Source organism: Balaenoptera ricei, chromosome 20 (assembly GCF_028023285.1).
Source record: "Balaenoptera ricei isolate mBalRic1 chromosome 20, mBalRic1.hap2, whole genome shotgun sequence".
Classification (NCBI taxonomy): Eukaryota; Metazoa; Chordata; class Mammalia; order Artiodactyla; family Balaenopteridae; genus Balaenoptera; species Balaenoptera ricei.
Window position 1 is genome coordinate 23,274,054 of NC_082658.1, and position 20,451 is coordinate 23,294,504.

Genomic DNA, 20,451 nt, shown 5'->3' on the forward strand with positions numbered 1-20,451 from the left:
TCCACTCACATGAGGGCTGGGCGCGTCCACGGGACTTAGCAACCAGGTGGACACCGGAAGCCTTTTCTAGGGCAGCATCAGGGCAGATGCCTGGCTGTCGGAGGACCTGGGGTATCTGCTGGGAGGGGGACAGAGGCTTGGGGAGAGGCCCCCCTGTGACAGCCCTTATCAACTGTGTCACTTATTTCTGTCTATCCCCCAACCAGATGGCACTTCAAGAGGGCAGATACTCTTTCTCTATATGTGAGTATATATATACTCTTTCTATGTATCTTTGTGCCTCCAGACAAAATCCAATTCACCCCAAACGTATTCACTGTGCACCTGCAGTGCTCACCATACACTGTGCTCGCAGTTGAGGGTTTATGGCTGAGCTCAACCTTCTGGTGGGGCTCACTGTAGGTGCTCAGACTGTGTGCATGAAGCTCTGGGCAGGCTCTGCTGCCAACCTGCCGTGTGACCTCAGGTGAGTTACAGCTTGTCTCTCCAGGAGTTTACTCTTTGGCAGTAGGTGATTTCTGAAGCTCCTCCTGGTGATAGTATGTGATGATCCTGGGACTTCCGTGCCTGCAGCTGCCCACATTACTTGCTGCCCACCAAGCTCTTGGCAGGGTCAAAAGCTTGGGGTGGGGTGGGGAGCTGACACTTCCCAAGACCTTCCTGCCCAAGGATCCTCCTGCCACTGTCCCGCCACAGGTCCCCATTCGTCGTGGTCCACAAGGCCCCGTGCACTCTGCCCCCTGTCAGCCTCTCCAGCATCACCTCCCACCCAGGCCTGCTGGCTTTCTGGGCTCCAGTCACGATGGTCTTCGCTCAGATTTTGTTCTCCCCACAAGCCTTCTTGCCTCAGAGACTTTGCACATGCTGTTCCCTCTGACTAGACACCTTTCCCTTAATTCCTCACCTTGTTGACTCCTCCTCATTCTTTAGTGCTTGGCTCAAATGTGGCTTCAGCAGAGACATCTTGGCCCCCTGGGGGACAGTCACACCCCAGTGACACACCTTCAGAGCACCCTGCGCTTTTCTCAGCTCCTGTACCAACATGGTTAACCAAGTAGTTGGGTGTTTAATATCCATCCAGTTCCGCCCTTAGACCTGTGAGAAGGGTCTCTGCCCTGCCATGGGTCCCACTTTAGCTCTGGACCTTCTCTGTCTGTGCCTCTCCCCCCCAGGATGAGGAATCTTTGAGGCCCCCTTGGAGCCCAGGCCCATCCCTTTAGACCATGCTCCTGACAGGTGGGACCCCAGGCCCATTCCCTCAGAGGGTGGACCATGTGAGGTGACCAAGGGGCAGCAGTTTGCACTGCTGTGTCCACCTGTGTGCACCTCCCCTTGGGCCAGGATGCTCTGAGGGTGGGAAGATATGGTGGGTGTGGCTGAGAGCAGAGCCAGCTCTTCTCATGCCAGCCATCTGGGCATGGAATTCGGAAGAGTCAAAGAAGTTTATGTTAGAACCTGGCCTTCAGGGATTCCCTGGCGGTCCAGTGGTTAGGACTCCTTGCTTTCACTGCCGAGGGCGCAGGTTCGATCCCTGGTTGGGGCACTAAGCTCCCACGAGCCACATGGCAAGGCAAAACAAAAAACCAAAAAAACCCTGGCCTCCCAGGTCATTATGAAAGATATTTGTCAAAGTAGGAGAATAGAACACATTTTATTGAACGCTTGTTAGCTTGATTTATAGCTTTACGATATGTTGACGTATGGTATGAGGCCTCCACTTGTACTCTTGCCCCAGCCCCTCTGGCATTAGGGGTGGGCTTCGGTCAGCCCTGCCCGCCCAACCATAAGCTCCACCAGGGAGGCAATGTGCGGTACCCCTGCCCCAGAACACAGTGCCTGGCACAGAAGAGCAGATAATAAATATTGGCTGTGAGAAACAAATGAGATAATCCAAGTAAAATGCTTGGTATGGTGCAAATGTCAATAAATATTAGCTATTATTGTTTGAACACATGAACGGGTAGGTGGGGCAGGGTGCTGAGACCCATATACTGAGGTGGTTTGTGTACAAGAAGGGAAGGGGGGCTGATGACCCCAGGGTTCACGCTTCCTTTTCTGAGGATGTGCCCTCCTTCCCCCTACCCATCAGGCCTCTCCCTCTCAAGGTGGGCACCAGGGAGGCATACCTGACAGCCAAGGCACTGAGAGGGGCTAGGAGCTCCTGCCAGGGCTATTTCCCCTCCCCGCAGAGAAGAACAGCTGGGGCAGATTCCCTCTTTGCCTTCAGGGACCTCCCCAGGCCCAGACAGAACCCACTCAGCTTAGTTTCCCTGCTTTACCATAAGGCCATGCTGGGGTTGAGGGGTAGCTGAAAGGATTGATTTCACCCTCACAGGAGGCTGTGCTCTGGTGTGAGAGGAGCCTGAGCTGGGGAGTCAGATCACCCACCAGACCCTGAACAAGGCACTTTGCCTTTGTACGCCTCAGTTTCCTCATCTGCAAGATGGGATTACTAGTAGAAATGGTGCATGTCAAGTGGCAGGTGCAGGGTGCACATTTAGTGACCAGGAAGAACCCTTGCACAGAGCACAAGTGGATCAGGGAGGGCAGAGGCCCAGAACCCCAACAGGAAAGTCAATGAAGAGGGTCTACAGCCAGCCAGTGATTGGGCCTGGCAGGAGCTTCAGTCCAGAGGCCTGGGGAAAGGCAGCTTCAGTTGCCCGCTGGAGGCCCGGCTCAGTCCTGTTTCCGCAGCAGGGAGGTTGTCGATTGCTGCTTCATGATGGGCACAGTGCCATGCACGGGGCCGGGGACCCACAGGGTCTCCCTGAAGGCCTCCACCAGGTGCAGGCCTGACGAAGCCAGGAAGCCCTTCGGCCAAATTCCTCCTCGCAACAGCGGCCATCCCAGAAAACTCTCCCCCCACCCCTCATTCTCGCACACGCACAGTAGGTGGCGCTATGATAAAGAACAGAGCCCAATTAACCCCCAAACAGGCCAAATCAGAGAAAAAAAAAAAAAAAAAAAAAAAATCACATTTTGCGCACTTCCCACCAGGGGTCACCATACCCTCAGAACCGAGAGGTGCAGAACTCGCACCGGCCTGCGGACTGGTGGGAGGCGGAGGGTCTCAGAGATAGAGTCCAGCCGCGTGGCTTCCAGCCGCCCCGCTTCTATGCAGGACCACTGTCGCCGCCCCCACTCCCAGGTCCGCAGCGCCAGCAGCGGGGGTAGGGGTGCGGGCCCGCGGTCAGTGCGGCGGGAAGACGTCTGAGCACTGCTGCAGGATGAGCTCCACCACCTGGTTCTGGAACACCATGGTCATGGGCATGCTGGTTTCCTCTGTCTCGGGCCGCAGCAGCGTGGGCCCGAACACTATGGCCACGCTCTGCACGGACATGCGGTTCTGTTCTCCGTGCTCGATCACCCTGCGGTGGGGGTGGGGTGGAATCAGGGCCCAGAGCTGGGGGGAGGCGTGCGGGGGAGGGTCCTATCAGGCCCGCCTCCCCATTCCCGTGCGGCTCCCCGGCTCACCTGCACAGGTGCTGGAAGAGCAGCCGCAGCGTGTCGTGGTTGGGGGCGGGCAGCGAGCGCACCAGGTTCCGAACACAGCGGCTGCGCTGGGCCTGGTCCTGCAGCTCTGGGCAGGGGAAGGGTCAGAGGCAGAGAGAGGAGAGGGAGGGAAACAGAGGGGGCTGACTTCCAGTATTTTGCGGGGGCGGTCCCAGCCAGAGGGGTGCCTGAGGCAGCCCAGCCCCACCCCTACTCCATCCGCCCCACTTCCCCCAGGCGCTCACTGATGGCCGCGATGAACTGGGGGAAGTGCGAGAAGGGGAAGAGGGGCTCGGGCAGCTCTCGAAAGAAGAGCTTCAGGGCGCCGGTGATTACGTGGACGTCCTCCCAGCGTCCGTCGTCCAGGTCCAGGCGTTCATCTGCGGAAAGCGGGGAGGGGAGGAAGAGGAGGTCAGCATCCCTTTGCGCCTTCGGGCCTGGGGCAGGGACAGGGGACGGGCCTCACCGTGGTCCACCTTATAGCGCAACTTCTGGATGGTGGCCAGGTTTCCACTGATGCGGTATAGACCGTCGATGTCCAGCCCTGGAGCGGAGGGAGGCGCTGACCGCGGGTTCGGTGGGATGGCGCTAAAGCCCCTGCTATGATTCCTGCTCAGGAACTCCCGTTCTTTCCCCCTCGACCCTGCGCTCCCCGGGGGTTCCGTCTGGGGTCCTGGAAGGAGGCCTTCAGGCTCCCGGAATGCCAGGCCCAGCCGGCCGGCGCGCGTACGTACCCCGGGCCTCGACGGTGCGGATGCACTGCTGCACGAAGCGCGGCACCTGGCTCCTCTCGCGCTCACACAGCACGGCCAGCGCGCAGCCGAACACCTGGTCTGGGGGAAAGGCTCGTCAGCGTCGCCTCGCCCCTGCGCCACCGGTGCCCAGCTCTCCGGGTCCCTCCTGTACCTCTGATGTAGCCCTTCTCCCGCAGTGACTGCAGCGTGGGCCGCCTCAGCAGGAACTTGCGGAGCTTGTGCCGGACCCTGCTCAGGTCGCTCTCCAGACCTCCGGGCCCCGGGGTGGGCACGGCTGCCCAAAGGGAATGGGAATGCGAGGGCTGGGTCAGTCGGTGGCGCCGGGGACCACTGGCAGCCCTAGCCTGGTCGTCACCACCCCGCCCCCACCCCGCCCAAAGGATGCCCACCCCCTCCACCAGCCTCACCCCCAAGCACACCTGCACCAGGCCGTGCCTCATCCTCCCGCCAGCTTCCTAGGCGCTCACTCGACCCAAAGTCCACGCTGCTGCTCTCACTTTCCTCCTCGGGGGGCAGGTCTGCGGACTAGAATCACACAGCCTCAGAGAGGCAGAGCCTTGGGCCAGCTGCGGGTCCTTCTGGGATGGGGTGAGGGACCCGAAGTGCCCTCCCAGCAGGCCTGGACTGGAGACCCCCAGGCAGAGAGTTTGCTGTTTCCTTATCCAGGTCAACCCCCTTCACCTCCACCAAAGAACCCCAGAAGCTCACCTCCCTTGGCTGCATGGAGCCCTCCAGGTGTTGGAGACAGTCATCCTGTTCTCCCCCACCTTTTCTTATCCTGACTACCCCTACCCACCTCCCCGTTCCTGGTCCACTTCCCCCATAATTTTCCTTAGCTCCTCTGTACACACTCCAGTAGGTCAGTATTCCTCAGTATGTGGCTCCCAGTTCGAGCTTGCAGTTTGAGCTGGGGCCAGAGCGCTGCCAACAACCTCACCGGCATCACCTCCCTGGATCTGGATTCCTACCTCTATTAATACAGCCAAGCAGGGCACCCGGTGTTGCCTAGTCCCTTAATAGGGAATTAAGGATCAAAAAGCCTCAGGTTGTTTCCAGGTGAAGAGCTGTCAGAGCGGGCCTGCCCCATCTCTACTTATGCAATTGATATATTGAACTTAAAAAACAATGCTACAGTAATCATTTCAATCCTTTTATTCTGTCTTCTGGCTTCAGCCTGTCTTTCCAGCCTGAGGCTGTTTAGCAGAGTATTTACTTTTCTCTTGCCTCAGTGTGGAATGGGACACTCCTCTAGGATATGCCCACCTGGAGGGTCCTCCTGTGCGGCCAACCCCAGAGGCTGGATTCACTTCCTTAAGAAAGGCTATTTCTTCAGCAGCCCATCTGCATCTGCAGAGAGGGCTACTTACCCACCGGTGCCATGGAGCTCCCAGTGCCCGAGTGGAGGGCCCCACCCACAGTGGGCACAGCTACCCTGCATAATGGCTGCCCATCCCCTCCCCACCAGCCTTGGCGGTCCCCAGCTCTGCCTACCAGCTCCTGGATGCCCTGGGCGATGGCCTTGTGCCAGGTGCTGATGATGGCCTCCGAGTCATGCTGGATCAGGTACTCTGAGCCATCTCGGCTCCGCAGCTGGTGGGACACAAATCACTCAGTCATCTCTGGTTCGCTGGGTCTGTCCCAGGGGGGATACAGAGGTAGAGGTGATCTGTTCCTGTCCCCAGGAACTCAGAGCCTAATATAGCAAGGGCCTCACCCCAAGCCAAGGTATTTCACCTCATTAAAGCGGTAGGTAACAGCATCTCCGTGTTACAGATGGGCAAACTGAGGCACAGTGAGTGTAAGCAACTTCCTCATAGACACACAGCTAGTGAATGATGGAGCAAGGACCTGAGTGCAGAAGATCTGCACATCTGTCAACAGTCTGGTGTGCTTTTCCCTGCCCCATCCTGTCTCTGTATGAGCCACAGAACACGGCAGGCCTACCCAGAGCACAGGCCAGCAAAAAAGTCAATGAAAGAAACTCCCGGTGGGAGACCCCAAAGCCACTATTTTATACTATTGAGGAGCAAGCAGATATTAACAGCCTGGGCTATTTTTCAGCTGACTGCTGTTTCCCTAACAAAGTCTACAAAGAACAAGGTGAGGCAACTTGGATGGATCTCTCCTCAACCTCTGGCTCTGAGAACCAAGCGTTCAAGGTTGATGGGAATGGTTGGTTGCCACAGCTTTGGGTCAAATGAGAGTCAGAGTCAGCAAAAACTGTCTCAGACAACAGGGTACAAACTTCCAGAATCAGAGAGGGCTGTGTTTTGGCTGTCTACCTATTTAACTCAGACTTGAATGCTACTTAAAATGCTTTCCAAGACAAAACCAAACAAACCTGCATGTTCTACCCCATCCCCCTTCCTGCAAAGACTAGAGAATCTTCAGTGGGCAGATAGCACAACCTCGTGCTAACCTAAACTGACTGTCTGTTATCCCAGAGAATGGCCTAACAATGCCTCTAAAACAATAGCCATTATTTCTGGCAGCTGTCTCAAAACATAATCAGTTCATATTTGAGTTTCATACAGAAGGCACATCTGTCTAGTTACATATCAATATACTGCTCAAGACATTCATTCTGTTGACTGCACAGGCAAGCCGAGCTCAAACCAGCCATTCTCAGGGGACTGTTACTGAAGTTTTCTGTGACTCTGGGGTGACTAGAAAGACCGGCCATCCTCAATGATATAGAATTTGGGGCGGTCTCTTGAGAAAAATCCAGTCACCTACAGGTCACCCCTGAGTGGAGGAAGGATGGCTGCCAGCCAGTGGGAAGCAGGGGGCTCCAGGATTTCCATTCAAGACTGTCAGCCTTCCCATCGGCTTGAGGAGCTCTGCAGAGCCCCATCTGCCTTCCAGTCCTTGCCAGAAAAGACAACTCAGAAGCGTCTACTCTGAAACTTTCATCAAAAGCCCGGTCAGAGAGGTGACATTCAGAGAGCCCTGTTTGAAGGATGTCCCTCCAGATCAGGAAGGAACATACCTAGCAAATATGATGTCCCTCCTCAATCTGACGTCCACGGCAGACATTGCTAGTCGATTACAGCGCTAAGCCTGGAGAAGGCTCCAGACCTACTGATCAGAGTGGCTCATGAGACAAAACAGGTTTCCAGCTCTGCTCTGTGGATACTCTGGTTCTAGAACTGAGTGAAGCTGGGTGAATTATCATTAAATGACACACTCAAGCTCCTTGCAGAATTGCTTTTTCTGAGCTGAGATGGAAGGTCATGCTTTCTGGGCTTTCATCAGATGTTAGCTGAAGCAGCCCAAGAGTCCCTTTACTAAATTAGAACGGAGCTGCACACTAGAAACTGATTTTCCTCAAAATCTAGGAAGGTTTCTCCCCACCCCAATAATAAGAGCCATGTAACTGATTGCCGTTCTCTTTTCACTCTGGCAACCAGGAAATCTGGAGCTGATTTTTTTCAGCAACAACAACCTTAGTACCTGTACATCATCCTAATCTCTCTCCACACTGCCCTCTTCCTCTAACTTGTTTTGTGGGTCCTGGCTTTCAGTGGCTTTTACCAGCTCACCATATACATTTTTGTGGTGAGCTGCCTCAAAACATTTGGGGACTGAGGTGAGGGTAAGAGTAGTTTAAAAACAAGACAACACACGGACAGTGAAGGGAAACACAACAGTGAAGACGGTGAAGACAACACATGGACAGTGGCCTGGGAGGGTCTTGCCTGGGCCCCACCTGGCCTCTCTCTTCCTGCTGCAGAGCCTGAGAAATGTGTCCACTACCCTGGTTTATTCACTGCCAGTTGGAAGCTGGGCTCTGACCAGCTAGAGCAGGTGTCCCAGCCTACCAGAGTAAGTAGTTGGGGACCCAGAGCCTCCTGTCTGTTTCAGGCCGAAGCAGCTGGGATGAGGACTGCGCTTCTAGGCACGACAGTTCCATTCCCCAAGGACCCCTACTTGGGACCAAGGGCCCCAGTGAACTCCACTCCTGGAGAGGGAGCTGCAGAATCTGTGATGCCAGGAAACACTGTGGACGGATCCCCAAGGTGGAGGCAGTTTTGGTTTTGAGCCCCGAGAATTCCAGCCCTAACTCCCCAGGTCCACCTTTTTGGGGCTTGCTTAGTGAGGGTCCCAAGCCATCAGTAAGCCCCTTCTCCTCCCCCACCCCACCACTCACCTCCAGCACATTCTTCTTGCTGGATTTGTCTTTGGGGGCCCAGGCGAGAGAGGCCCCCTTCAGCTCCACCGTGTACTCGGGGGTGGAGAGCTTGGAAGGCTGCCTCTGTGGGAAAGGGAAGAAGGGTTGGAGGGAGCATGGTTACAGGGCACCCTCAGCTCAGCTTGGGCCTGTCACAGCATCCTGGCTCCAATCTACCAGGCTCCCTTGGCTTCAGGGACAAAATGGGGTCACAGCTCTGGGGGCAGGGGGCCCAAGCGTTCCTGGAACCCAGAGATCCTGGTACTTCTTAACCATGGAGCCTGCAGGCTGGCTGGTTGTTTGCTACCTGCCCACCTAGGAGAGGAAAGGAGAAAGGAGTGCAGCCCCATCTCCGCGAGCGGGTGTGTCCAGTCCCCAGCCTCCCTGCCCACCAGGCTGGAGCTGTCCATCCTCAAGGACTGGTCCCCACGCCCAAGGTGGCTGGAAGTGCTTGTCCTGGGGTGATCTGCTCTCATCACCCCCTGCCAAGGCCCAGCTCCCTTGACACTCATCTTCCATGGTCTCAGACCTAGCCTTTGGCAAGCCTGATGCGGTAAAGACCCACAGGAGTCAGAAGCAGATGGGGTGGTCCCTGCTGGGCGCCTGGGCCTTACCAGGCCACCTGCAGTCGAGGTCTTCGAGTCCTTGAAGAATGTCAGGATGCCGCCCTCCAGCACTGTCCAGGAGGCACTCCAGTTCTTCTTCCTAGGCGGGGCAGTGGTGGCAGGGCTTGGGTTTGGTCCTGGGCTGAGGCCCCCCTCCCACCCCCAGGAGCAGGGCGCAGAGTTTAAGAACACAGCTTGGGGCACCCAACCGTAAGGGGTGGACTCCCAGCGCTAACACCTGGTAGCCAAGGGACCTGGGGCAAGTCACTTCCTCAGTGCCTCAGGGTCCTCACAGGACCTCATAAAGTCGCTATGAGGGTTAACAAGAGCCTGGCATACGGGAAGTGCTCAGTGAACGTCATCGTTAAGGCCCACCGTGGAGTCTGGGGGCAGACGGGTTCTCACCGGAGCCGCTTTCCTTTGTCCACCGTCTTGGTTCGATGGAGCACGCCTGCCTTGTCCAAGGTCTTGATCTTAGAGAAAGAAGGGGAAGGAGGAGGCAGTTAAGGGGGGAGCCACGGGGGGGCAGGGGGGGGGCGGCGAGAGGCTAGCCTCCCTCTCAGCCAGCCACTCCCCACAGGTTGGGCCTGAGTCTCCACTGAACCCTCTTTGCCGGCACCTGGCCGCCGCTTGGTGGGGTGCCTGCTCCCACAGCAGGAGCAGCGGCAGGAGAGACTTCCTTCCAGCTCCGAGCCTCGCCCAGCTCTGAGCCTGGGATGACCCAGAACCCAAGTTCATTCAGCCCAGGCTAGTGCTCGGGGCTATGGTGGAGACGTGCCTCCAGACCCAATCCCAGCCTCCAGAGCCTCCAGAAACACCCCAGTTTTTCTGTGGGGGTCCTGCCAGGTCCTACATGCCCCCTCCCTTACCTTCTCCTCAGGTGGGCTGGCCTGGGCCGGGGTCTCATTGTCCTGGCTGGATTTGCGGATGCTTCGAGGGGCAGGGACAGGGACCTGGGGAGAAAGACACTGTCATATATAACCCCCCCTCCTCTCCCCGGCACTCTCCCTTCCCCACCTGGTTACCTGGGGCAGCTCCCACTGAACGGAGGCGTCATCCGGATTGTAGAAGTAAGGCTTCCCGTGTTGGTCCTCCAACCTCATCCACTGTGGGGAGAGGGATGGTCAGGGACCTAGCTCACCTCATGATGGGGGAGCAAAAGGTTCCCTCCAACCAGAGCCCAACATAGCGCCAAAGAGTTTACACGGGCAGGTGTGGGTGATTCGGTCTTGGGCTGACTTGGAGCCCGCGCGGGAACTCAGTTTAGAGTGTTAAGGGGAGCGACCCCGCGGCTGTCTGGGACCATCCGCCCACTGCCCCTACCTGTTCCTGGGTGAAGTTGTTAGTGTACAGCGTCTGCCCATCCTGGCTCACGTGGCAAGACCAGCCTGGGGGTGTGACCAAGGGAGAGGCGGGGCCGGGCTCACCGAAGGAGCCCACGGGGGAATAGTCTTCCTCTGGGTAACTGGTCAGCAACTCGGGGTAGTCCGTCTCAGGGGTGGGGGGCTGCAGGGAGCAGAAGAGTCAGAGGCTCTCAGAGCCAGCAGTGACCCCAGAGGCCCGGCCCTTTCGGTCCAGGCCACGCCCCCTCACCCTAGTTCCCCGGAGCTGTGGGAGACAGAGGCGGGGTCAAAGTCTCTCAGAGATAGCCCCGCCCACCCATGACCACGACTCCTCTCTCTCTGAGGCCCTCAGAGCCAGCCCCGCCCACCCTGGCCAGGCCCCGTCCTTTCAGACGAGGCCCCGCCCCTCACCCTCTGGTCCCTGGGGCTGCCGGGGCTGAGGCCAGGCTGCATCTCCTGCTCGTCCTCCGGCTGGTCCTCGGACTCGTCCTCCCAGGCCGTCTCGCCCGTCAGCGGGTTGTAGAAGAACACCCTGCGGCTCTCCTCATCCCAGTACTGGCCCCACTCGGTCTCGAGGCTCTCGTGGCTGCCCACCGAAGCCGGAGACGTGGCCGGGCTGGCGGCGCCCTCGGCAGCCTCGAAGGGCGACTCCCAGGTGGTCACGCCCGTGTCCGGGTTGTAGTAGTAGGGGCGCCCGGTGCCCGCGTCCGTGTGCGTCTCCCAAACCGAGCCGGGGCAGTGGGCTGCGGCGGCGCCAGGCGACGTGGCCCGAGGCTGCCTCTCTACGTTCGCGTACACGGGCTCTGGGAGGTCATCCACCTGAGGCAGGAGGAAAGAGACGTGACCTTCAGGGCAGCCCCGCGGTCACATCGTCCCCACTCGGGCACTCGCCACTTGGGCGACTTTCAGCAAGTCACAGCACCTCTCTGCCTCGGTTCCCCCAGCAGCAAAATGTCTGCCCTGCCCACTCCGGAAATTGTAGTGAAGAGAGAATGAGGAAATGTTCTTGAAAGTGCCTTGTAAAGTATGAAGTGCCCCAGATGCATGGGACAATTAGATTAATTATTTATCAACAGTAGTAAAATATCGATAACGAAGTTCTCCAGCTGCACACTCACAGGTGTGAATCAAAGGTTGCCCAGGAACAGAGAAATGCCCTGGGCCCAGTCCTTTCTCGCCCCAGGCTTCAGGACACCTGGGGGCAGGGCCCTGCTCCATTCTACAGCCCCCACGAAGAACCCCCAGCCCTCCTTCCTCCTCTGCCAAGAAAGCTCTGAACTGGAACCAGTACTGCCTCCAGTTCCAAATTTGGAGCTGGAACTTCCCCAGTACAGGGTTTGCAGGCCTCAGAATCAATTGCAGACAAGAGAAAGAGAGCCAGATGGGAAGGAGGAAGGAGGGCAAAGAAAGGTGAGCCCCACTTCCCCCTCCAAAGTAAAGTGAGGTGGGCTGGAGGGTCCAGTCACACAGAATATAAGCCTGGTAATGCTTTACACCCTCACGGCTTCCTGCTACCTGCTGGGCAAACTCTAAGCCCTTACCAGGGCACCAGAGGCCTTCCGTCACCTGCCTGTCTTCCCCCCTATTTCCTGCCACTCCTGACCCTTGCCTTGAACTTTAAGCTCCAGTAGCACCGGGTTGCTGGAGGCCCCCAGCCTCTCTGCTGTGTCTGCTACAGGCCTCTGCTCCTTCACAACCTGCCCCTCCTGGCTGACTCCTATTCCTTCTTTAGGACTCAGCTCAGGTGTCAGGTTCAAGATCTCTCCCGAGATTTCTCCTGTGTGCCCACCACACCCAGCCTAGCACCCACCAGAAAGATAAATAATGACACTATCAAACCCCAGGCAGCAGAATAGCACGAGGAGATTAATACTGTTTTCTAAGAATACATAATGGTACAAGGGAAAAGCAGATTTCAAAATGTAAACTTAGCACAATTCCAATTTTGTGTTTTTAGAAACTCTCCAAAATGCTAATGGAGGTCATCTCTGGGTAGTGTAATTATAGGACTTGGATTTGGTCTTGTTTAGTTTTTTTCTCTTCTGCAGCATCAAAATTTTGTGCAATAAATCTTTTTTTAAAAATCATAGAGGGACTTCCCTGGTGGCGCAGTGGTTAAGAATCCACCTGCCAATGCAGAGGACACGGGATCGAGCCCTGGTCCAGGAAGATCCCACATGCCGTGGAGCAACTAAGCCCATGTGCCACAACTACCGAGCCTGTGCTCTAGAGCCTGCGAGCCACAACTACTGAGCCCACGTGACACAACTACTGAAGCCCGCGTGCTCTAGGGCCTGCATGCTGCAACTGCTGAAGCTTGTGTGCCTAGAGCCCGTGCTCCGCAGCAAGAGAAGCCACCGCAATGAGAAGCCTGCGCACCGCAACGAAGAGTGGCCCCCGCTTGCCGCAGCTAGAGAAAGCCCGCGTGCAGCAACGAAGACCCAACGCAGCCAAAAATAAATAAATTTAATTAAAAAAAATCATAGAAGTCCCTCTGTTGCTGTAACACCTTCACTAAGCTATAAACCAGGGGTCCCCAACCCCCTGGCCACAGACCGGTAGTGGTTCCCAGCCTGTTAGGAACTGGGCCGCACAGCCCGAGGTGAGCGGTGGGCGAGCAAGCGAAGCTTCATCTGCTGCTCCCCACCACTCCCCATAGCTGGCATTACAGCCTGAACCATCCCCCACCTCCCCCCCACCCCGGTCTTCCATGAAACCGGTCCCTGGTGCCCAAAAGTTTGGGGACTGCTGCTATAAACTACTCGAGAGGGGAAGCACCTCCCACTCAAGGCAGCCTCTCACTGGGCCTTGGGCAGGCGCCTACAAAAACATTCACTTGGCCAGCAAAGATTTGCCTGCTCTGTGCCAGGCACTGTTCTAGGCACTGGGAAATGCAGCCGTGGACAAATCTGCCCTGGCGGAGCTGACACTCTAGTGCATATGTGTGTAAATGGTGGTGGGGTGAGGAGGGCACTAAGCAGGGTGATAGGGAAATGCACCACACCTCAGTGATGACTGCTGTTAACAAGAAAACAAAAATGGAAGGGGGTGTTGCCATTTTAGACAGTGTGGTAGGCCCCAGGCATGGAGGGGGCAGGAAGAGCTGCGTACACCAGTCCACCCCTCTCCCTCGCACCACAAGCTCCTGTGTGGCTGAAATGGGACCTTCCACACCACTTCTTTCTCTCTGTCCACAACAGCCCTCCGGTGGCATCCTGTATTCCAACCACACTGGTCTGCTGACCCTCCCCCAAACACAAAAGGCATCTTCTTACCCCTATGCCTTTGCTCCAGATGTTCCTGCAGCCTGGAAACCCACCACCCTCCCTCCGCATTCCCTGCTGGTCCAAATCCTGCTCCTCCACTGGCACTCTGCTTGTCGCTCTGTTGGGGCCCGATGGCATTCTGCCTTGGTGGTCCGTTCATTGTCCACCCATCTGCCTAACTTCTCTGCCCCCAAAAGGCAAGAGTTTCTTGAGATCAAGACCCAGGATGATGTAACTGACCATAGTCGACCCCCAGCAGATGGTCCAATGCCCTGAGCCACACAGCCGATCCATCAAAAACTCTTACTGAGACTTCCCTGGTGGTCCAGTGGTTAAGACTCCGTGCTCCCAACGCAGGGGGCCCGGGTTCGACCCCTGGTCAGGGAACTAGATCCCGCATGCCACAACTAAGAGCCCACATGACGCAACTAAGGATTCTGAATGCCGCAACTAAAAGGTCCCACATGCCGCAGCAAAGATCCCACATGCCGCAAATAAGACCCGGCGCAGCCAAGTAAATAAATAAATATATTTTTAAAAAACGCTTTATAACAAACAAAACAAACAAGCAAACAAACGAAAACACTTACTGCATGAGTACGCAAGTCAATTCCATGCCAAACTTCAGTAACAAACAAAAACCAAACACACCCGATATTACAGGAGAGACTGGGGTTAGCTTTGAGCAAGAATTTCCTGAAAATGAGAGTTCAGGCACAAGAACCAGGGAAATCCTTGGGAGAACAGGATGCAGGCAGCGGGTGGAGGAAAGTGGATGACCGGACACACCTCCTACCCACCCCAGCTGGACCCACTGAGGTAGTGGCCTTGCTCATCCTGGGGACAGGGGCTGGAAGGGTGCCAAGGAAGGAGACAGGCTCTTGGGAGTGGGGATTTCCACGTGGCCAGGCTGCTGGCCTTGCCTCTGAGTCCACAGGGAGTCCCGGGCTGGTCGGGATCTTGTACAAGGAACACCCCCAGCCGGTATAGAGGAGATTTGGGAGGTAGAAGTTGAGGCCCCCCACGTGACTGTCACCAGGAAGAGAAGACACAGAATTACACTGGGAGCTCCAGACTGCAAATCAGAGGCCAAATGGGGGCAGGGCAATGCCCCTTGGAGGGAAGCACAGTCTAAGGATTGGAGCTGCCCCAGAGACACAGGCAGCTTTGGAAGGTTGTGAGGGGCCTTCGTTTGAGGTGGGCAAGCAGAGTTGAACCACTGCTCGGGGTGCTGCAGCGCTGTGGAAAGAGCTGGACTGAAGTAGCCCCGAGGCCCTTTCAGACTCTAGAACTCTCTGTAGAGCCCCCGCAGTGCTGAGATAGAGGTACTTTCCTCTCCTGGCAGAGCCTCAGACAGGCTCAGACTGGCTCCTGGAAGCCAGGTGGTGAAGCCAGGCCCTCCAGGCCCTCAGGCCTTCAAGGAGGAGCTCTCCCCGCTTCGAGCAGGGCTGCCGCCCATCCCCCAACTCCTGGAGGCCCAGACTAGATGCAGACACAGGGGTCTGACTAGGGCACCAGGGGCTCTTGGGCCCCAGATCCCAGTCATGTTAGAGACACAGGGGACACTGAGTGGGAAAGAGAAAGTGGTCTCCCACCTCAGTCCGGAGAACAGAGCCAACAGGGGCCTGGCTGTCACCACACCCAGCTGCCCCCGTGCCCCTCTCAAAACCAGTCCCCTCCCCTTGCCCACAGGCAGGTGACAGGCCTGCCTCTCCCCTCCCCGCCCCCAGCCCTGAAGCAGGTCACCACCTCTCAGCATCCCTATGCCGCCCCTCTCAGACAGGCGGGGCCTCAGAGAAGGAAAGAGGAAAGAAGGGAGGAGTCCCAACCTCCATGAGGCTCCCTCAGCTCCCAGCGGGGCCAGAGGATGGAGGCCCACTGGCAGCCCCTGACCCCATAGCCCCCTCTGCCATCCCCATCAGAGGCTGAGCTCTCCCCCCGATGCCAGGGTCCCCTACCTGTCCCCGCAGGCCCCGACTCTGCCTCCTGGTCAGTTTGGCAATGATGTCCACCATCCTGTGCCCCTGAGCTGCTGGGATGGAGCCCTGGGAAGGCTTTGGGGGTGGAGCTAAGGGGCACAAGCCCAGGGCTGGTACAGGGCAACAGGGAAACAAGAAGTTGCCTTGAGATGGCGGGAGGCTGAGCCTCCAGCCCATTTCCTGTCAGGGCTGCGGAAATGCTGCCTGAGAAGGAGGCCGCCTGAGACAGGGTGGGGTGGAGTCGGGTAGGGGTGCCTCGGGGCAGGGGTGTTTTATGTCCAGGGAAACCACTGACCACCCCACTCAGTGCTCTGATTACCAGTGAGTTCTGAATCCCAGGCCCAGACACAGACGTGGAGCAGGCCGCACAGAGGACGGCACTGGGCCTGTGGGTGGGGGAGGGGTGGGCTGCACAGACGGGGGCCGGCAGAGGGGGCAGCTGGGCGCTGGGGCCTGGGCTGGTGTAGACAGGACAATGAGTGGCCATCAACTCCTCCAAGGCCCAGGGAGGATGTGATGGAAAAGAGGAAGCTTGTATGTGGGGGGATGTCTCAAAGAGGAAGGGGTCTGGGCAGATGTGGTATCAGAGGGAGCTGGTGTCTGGATCCCTCCAGCCACGCGGAGGACAGGAGGGACTCTGGCCACACCACAATCTACCCGCCTGACCGCCTGGGTCCACCTCCTCCAGCCTTGGTCACCAAGACGCATGCGTGCACCCTCACCTGCGTGCCCACACACACGAGCAGGTACGCCTGGGCCCCTCCCCCGCCCTCCATGGACCCAGAGAAGGGGATGGGGACTAGCCCCCCAACCCACTCTACCCTAAGAGCTTTCTTCTGGCCTCCCCTCTCTTCACCCCCTCACCAGGTGGGTGCTCACAGAGGACACAGCACGTCCTGGATGAGAAGCTGCGGCCTCTCCTCCGAGCCTCTGGGGTCCATCTTGTCTTTATTAACCCCCTCAGAGGTGCTTCCTCCTCAGCCCTAAGTGCCCACCACCCGGCAGCCCGCAGGCTCGCCCGCAGTGGCTGAACAGGACGCTCTGACCCTCCCCCTCCCCCTCGCATCCCAGGGCCCTCATCTCCCATTTCAGCAATCCCTCATCCCCCAGCCCTGGCTCTCCTTCCTTCCCGGCCCACATCCCCCAGGCTCTCCTCCCCTGCACCCACTGTGGGCTCAGGACGGGGACACCCAAGTCGAGCCAGGCATGGTGTAGATTTGGGGTGTGGAACACTTGGGGAGACCCCATTCAGAGCAAGTCTGAGGGCTATGCCCTACTCTGCCTTCAGGGCTCTAGTATCACTTCACTACCATCCCCTGTGCCCCAACTCAGAAGCCAGCAGCCCAGGGGCAAGACTAATGCCCCAGAGAGGCCTGGAGTCCTCACTTGTCACACATATGGCACAGCACATTGTCCCCACCCTGAGGGCCAGGGCACACACACACACACACACACACACACACACACACACACACAGCCACCAAGAGAGATGGAGCCAAGCCCCAGAGAAGGGAAGAACCTCTGTAAATTCCAGAGCAGCTGAGCCACCAGGGAGGAGCTGGGGTGGGGAGGGAAGACAGGAGGACAGGTGCGGGAACCTAGGCCCTCAGCACTGCCCTGCGGGAGGAACTGGGGAGCAGGGTCTCCCTGTGGCAGGGACCAGGAGTGACAGTGGGGGGATGGCTAGGACCACAGAAAAGGCAGCCAGCACCCCGCCCACTGCTCCTCCCCTCTAAGAGGCCTGGCCCCCACGCCTGGGACCAAGCAAAACCCACCCACACAGCTCTGGCCTGTCCTGGTCACCGAGGTTGGCTCCTCAGGCCTCCTGCCTGGGCTTCCCCTCCCCCGGTGAGAGGAGGTGGTGACCACAGCGGTTCCCCAGCAGGGTCCTCCTCGCTCACCACACCCTCAAGCCTCGAGAGGCACACGCGGGGGGAGGGGACACAACAAGCCAGCTGCATATCACCCATCTCTCCAAAACTCTCACAGAAGTATCGGGCCAGGAGCAGGTGCAACCAGAAAATCCTATCAGCTCTCTGGGACCAGAGGCAAAAGAAATGCCCACAGACCAGTGACTGAGCCTAGGGACTGGCTAAGGGGGGCCGGGGGAGGGGGGACAGGAACTCCTCGGCTGCCTCTGAGCCTGCTCTGTGCGACCCGGGCTGGGGTGGAGGGGGAGCGGGAATGAGTCATGATCTTTGTCCCCAGGGGCTTAGCCGTGTACAGAACTGCCCTGTTCTGGCGTCTGTCCCTCCTCTGAGCACACCTTCTCCAGCACAGAGTCCAGGCCTCACTCCGTATCCACCCCTAACCCTGAGCGAAGGCTGCACCAACGCGCAGTGCAGAGCCATGCCTGGCCCCGCCCCCGAGAGGCACTTAGTGTGAGACTCCAAACACAATGACCTGAGGTGAGGTTCTTCTCCTGGGTTTGGGGCAGAAGCTCCATTCAATTAAAGGGAAAAAAGAATGGAGCCAGAGTCCAGAGACCTGGCTTCTTGTGTAGACTCTGTCTCAGTGTCTCTCTGGGCAACCCCTGGAATCTCTGGACCTCAGTTTCTTTATCCATAGCGTGGGCTGTCATTCTCTGCCCCCCTCACAGGGTTGGTTGGTACAAAAGAGCCAAGCAGGTACCTGAGTTCCCACACCCACATGGGGACATGGGGAAGAAAGCAGGGTTGCACTTCTGCTTTTCTGGTTTTGGGTTTCAGTTGGGTGCCCTTGGCTCTGGACTCTGCTCCCAGCCTCTTGGTGCCCATCTCCTGGGTGCTTGGTGTCTCATCTCTGCTTCTCACTCTACTGTGCTAGGAAAGCTCAACCAGCTTTATTAGGTTAACAACTTGCAACTGTATCTCCAGGTTACTTGGTGGGGTGAGGCCTGGGGTGGAGCCCCTTCACCACTTACCACCCCCTGTGCTCTGAGGAAGGCTGGCAGACACCCAAGAGGTTTCCTGCTGCTGGGCCAGGAGGAATCAGAAATGGTCTGTTGAGGACCCCGCTGGCCAGCAAACGCTGTGATTATGAGCCAACCTCAGGAGGTGGGAAAATGTGACCGGGTGGTCATCTTCTGCCACCCCTTCAAGCGAATCTGTCCCTGTGCTCACCTTTCCTTCTCTCTCCCCTGATGGGGGTGCAGGGTCCTCCTGTCCAAGCCGACCTCCCCAACGGGCCCGGGAACCCGACTAACTCTCATTTGCTCAGAAGCTGCCTCACCTCTAATCTCCAGCCCCTTCTCCAGCCTTTGTCCCTTTGGCATTTCAACAAATTCAAGGTCTCTCCATCTTGGAAAGAAAAAAAGTGTGTGCCTGGACCCAGCCCTCCCCTCCTCCTTTTCAGAGCCAACTTCTTGAAGGAGTGCATTCACCCACCATCTCGCCCAGATACCCAGCCCCCTGCTCGGGTCTCCCACAACCTCCTCAATGACTAATGTGGTCCTGGTCTGGCCTGACTTCTCTCTGGTCCTTAGTCCTTATAATCCTCCCCCTCCTGGACTGCCTCAGGCTGTGGCCTCTTGGTCTGTCTCCTTCCTCTGTCCATCTCCTGGGTGCTTGGTGTCTCATCTCTGTTTCTCACTCTACCTTCCTGGGAAAGCTCAACCAGTTTTATTAGGTTAACAACTTGCAACTGTATCTCCAGGTTGAGAAATCCAACTGCCCCCCTCCCCCCGCCCCAGGATGTCCTTGGTACACTGAAAAGATGCACAAACCGAGTTCATCTTCATCCTCCTCCCCATCTCAGCATCACCTCTGTTGCTCAGGCAGAAACCTAGAATCATCCTTGATTCCTGCTTCCCTTGTATCACCTGTCTCGGAGCCCTGGCGATCCAGCCTGCGGAAACCTTTCAGACTTACCCGTCCCCAGGTAACACCAGGCTTAGAGGAGCACGGGAACATCACCACAAGGAAGCCAACATTCAGCTCTAAAACAGACATTCTACAGGACAACTGGTCTGGTCTCTTTAACAAGTCCGTGTCAGGGCAGAAGGAAAGGAAGGGGGTTGTCAAGGGAGATTTAAGAGACAACCAAATGCAATGAATGCATAGGATTGGATCCTGGTTTGAACCGGCTGTGAGAGACTTGTCTTAGGATAATGGGGGAAATTTGACTATGGCTTGGATGTTAGAGGATATTAAGGCATTAATGTTAGTTTTGTTAGATATAATAATGGTATCATGGTGATAGAGAAAAAGATCATTTTTAAGAGGTGCATGCTGAAGTTTTCAAGGGTGAAATATAATGAACTCTGGAATTTGTAACTTTTATAATTTTATTCTTGGCAAAAAAGATAGAACAAACATGGAAAACAGTAACTGTTGAATCTAGCTAATACGTATAATTATATTCACTTCAGTATTATTTTTTCTTTTTTGTATGTTTGAAAAATTTCATAATAGAAAGAAAAAAAACCCTCAAACTTTTTTTTTTTTCTATTCTTCATCCTCAGTGTTACTACTCCACAAGGTATTCATTATTTCTTATCTGGAAACAGACCGGCCCTTCCAGCTCTCCCCTACTCCCAATCTGTCATAGACAAAGGAATTTCTCTCGCTTTAAGATATAGTTCTGGGGCCAGGGATTCTGAAATATAGCAACTTAAGCATGCCCTGCTTCTCTTCTTCTCCCAGTTGCTACCCTCTACTGCCCAAACCAAGTGGGAGCTGGTGCAGGTGAGTGGACAGGACCTGGCTGGCACAGGTGAGAGGTCCTGAGACAGAGGCTGGGACCCGGGAGACCCTGGTGTAGACTGCCCCTGCCACGGGACTTCACCTAGGGTGAGGCCGGGGGAGACTTGTCCAGACCCCTTGCCCCCAGGAGCTGACGGGGAGCCAATCAGGTGGGCTAA

The 20,451-nt window shown here is 56.8% G+C and overlaps 1 protein-coding gene across 6 annotated transcripts in view; it reads right to left on the reverse strand.

The window, feature by feature from the left end:
- Window positions 1-2,663: 2,663 nt before the first annotated feature.
- The window catches only part of ARHGAP27 (Rho GTPase activating protein 27), a 31,758-nt gene continuing 13,970 nt past the window's right edge, over window positions 2,664-20,451 (reverse strand). For 4 of the 6 annotated variants that reach the window (XM_059906991.1, XM_059906990.1, XM_059906989.1 and 1 more), the window contains 15 exons: window positions 10,778-11,185; window positions 10,347-10,529; window positions 10,049-10,129; window positions 9,893-9,976; window positions 9,429-9,496; window positions 9,033-9,123; window positions 8,398-8,502; window positions 5,739-5,837; window positions 4,667-4,772; window positions 4,399-4,521; window positions 4,227-4,325; window positions 3,959-4,036; window positions 3,738-3,872; window positions 3,475-3,580; window positions 2,664-3,368 (listed from right to left, as the gene is read on the reverse strand). In XM_059906991.1, the coding sequence (XP_059762974.1) occupies window positions 3,191-3,368; window positions 3,475-3,580; window positions 3,738-3,872; window positions 3,959-4,036; window positions 4,227-4,325; window positions 4,399-4,521; window positions 4,667-4,772; window positions 5,739-5,837; window positions 8,398-8,502; window positions 9,033-9,123; window positions 9,429-9,496; window positions 9,893-9,976; window positions 10,049-10,129; window positions 10,347-10,529; window positions 10,778-11,185 (1,944 nt within the window). In that variant the 3' untranslated portion in view covers window positions 2,664-3,190. Of the gene's footprint in view, window positions 3,369-3,474; window positions 3,581-3,737; window positions 3,873-3,958; window positions 4,037-4,226; window positions 4,326-4,398; window positions 4,522-4,666; window positions 4,773-5,738; window positions 5,838-8,397; window positions 8,503-9,032; window positions 9,124-9,428; window positions 9,497-9,892; window positions 9,977-10,048; window positions 10,130-10,346; window positions 10,530-10,777; window positions 11,186-11,288; window positions 11,366-15,590; window positions 15,652-20,451 lie in introns of those variants that run through there. The other 2 variants (XM_059906992.1, XM_059906993.1) reach the window with 2 other exon arrangements.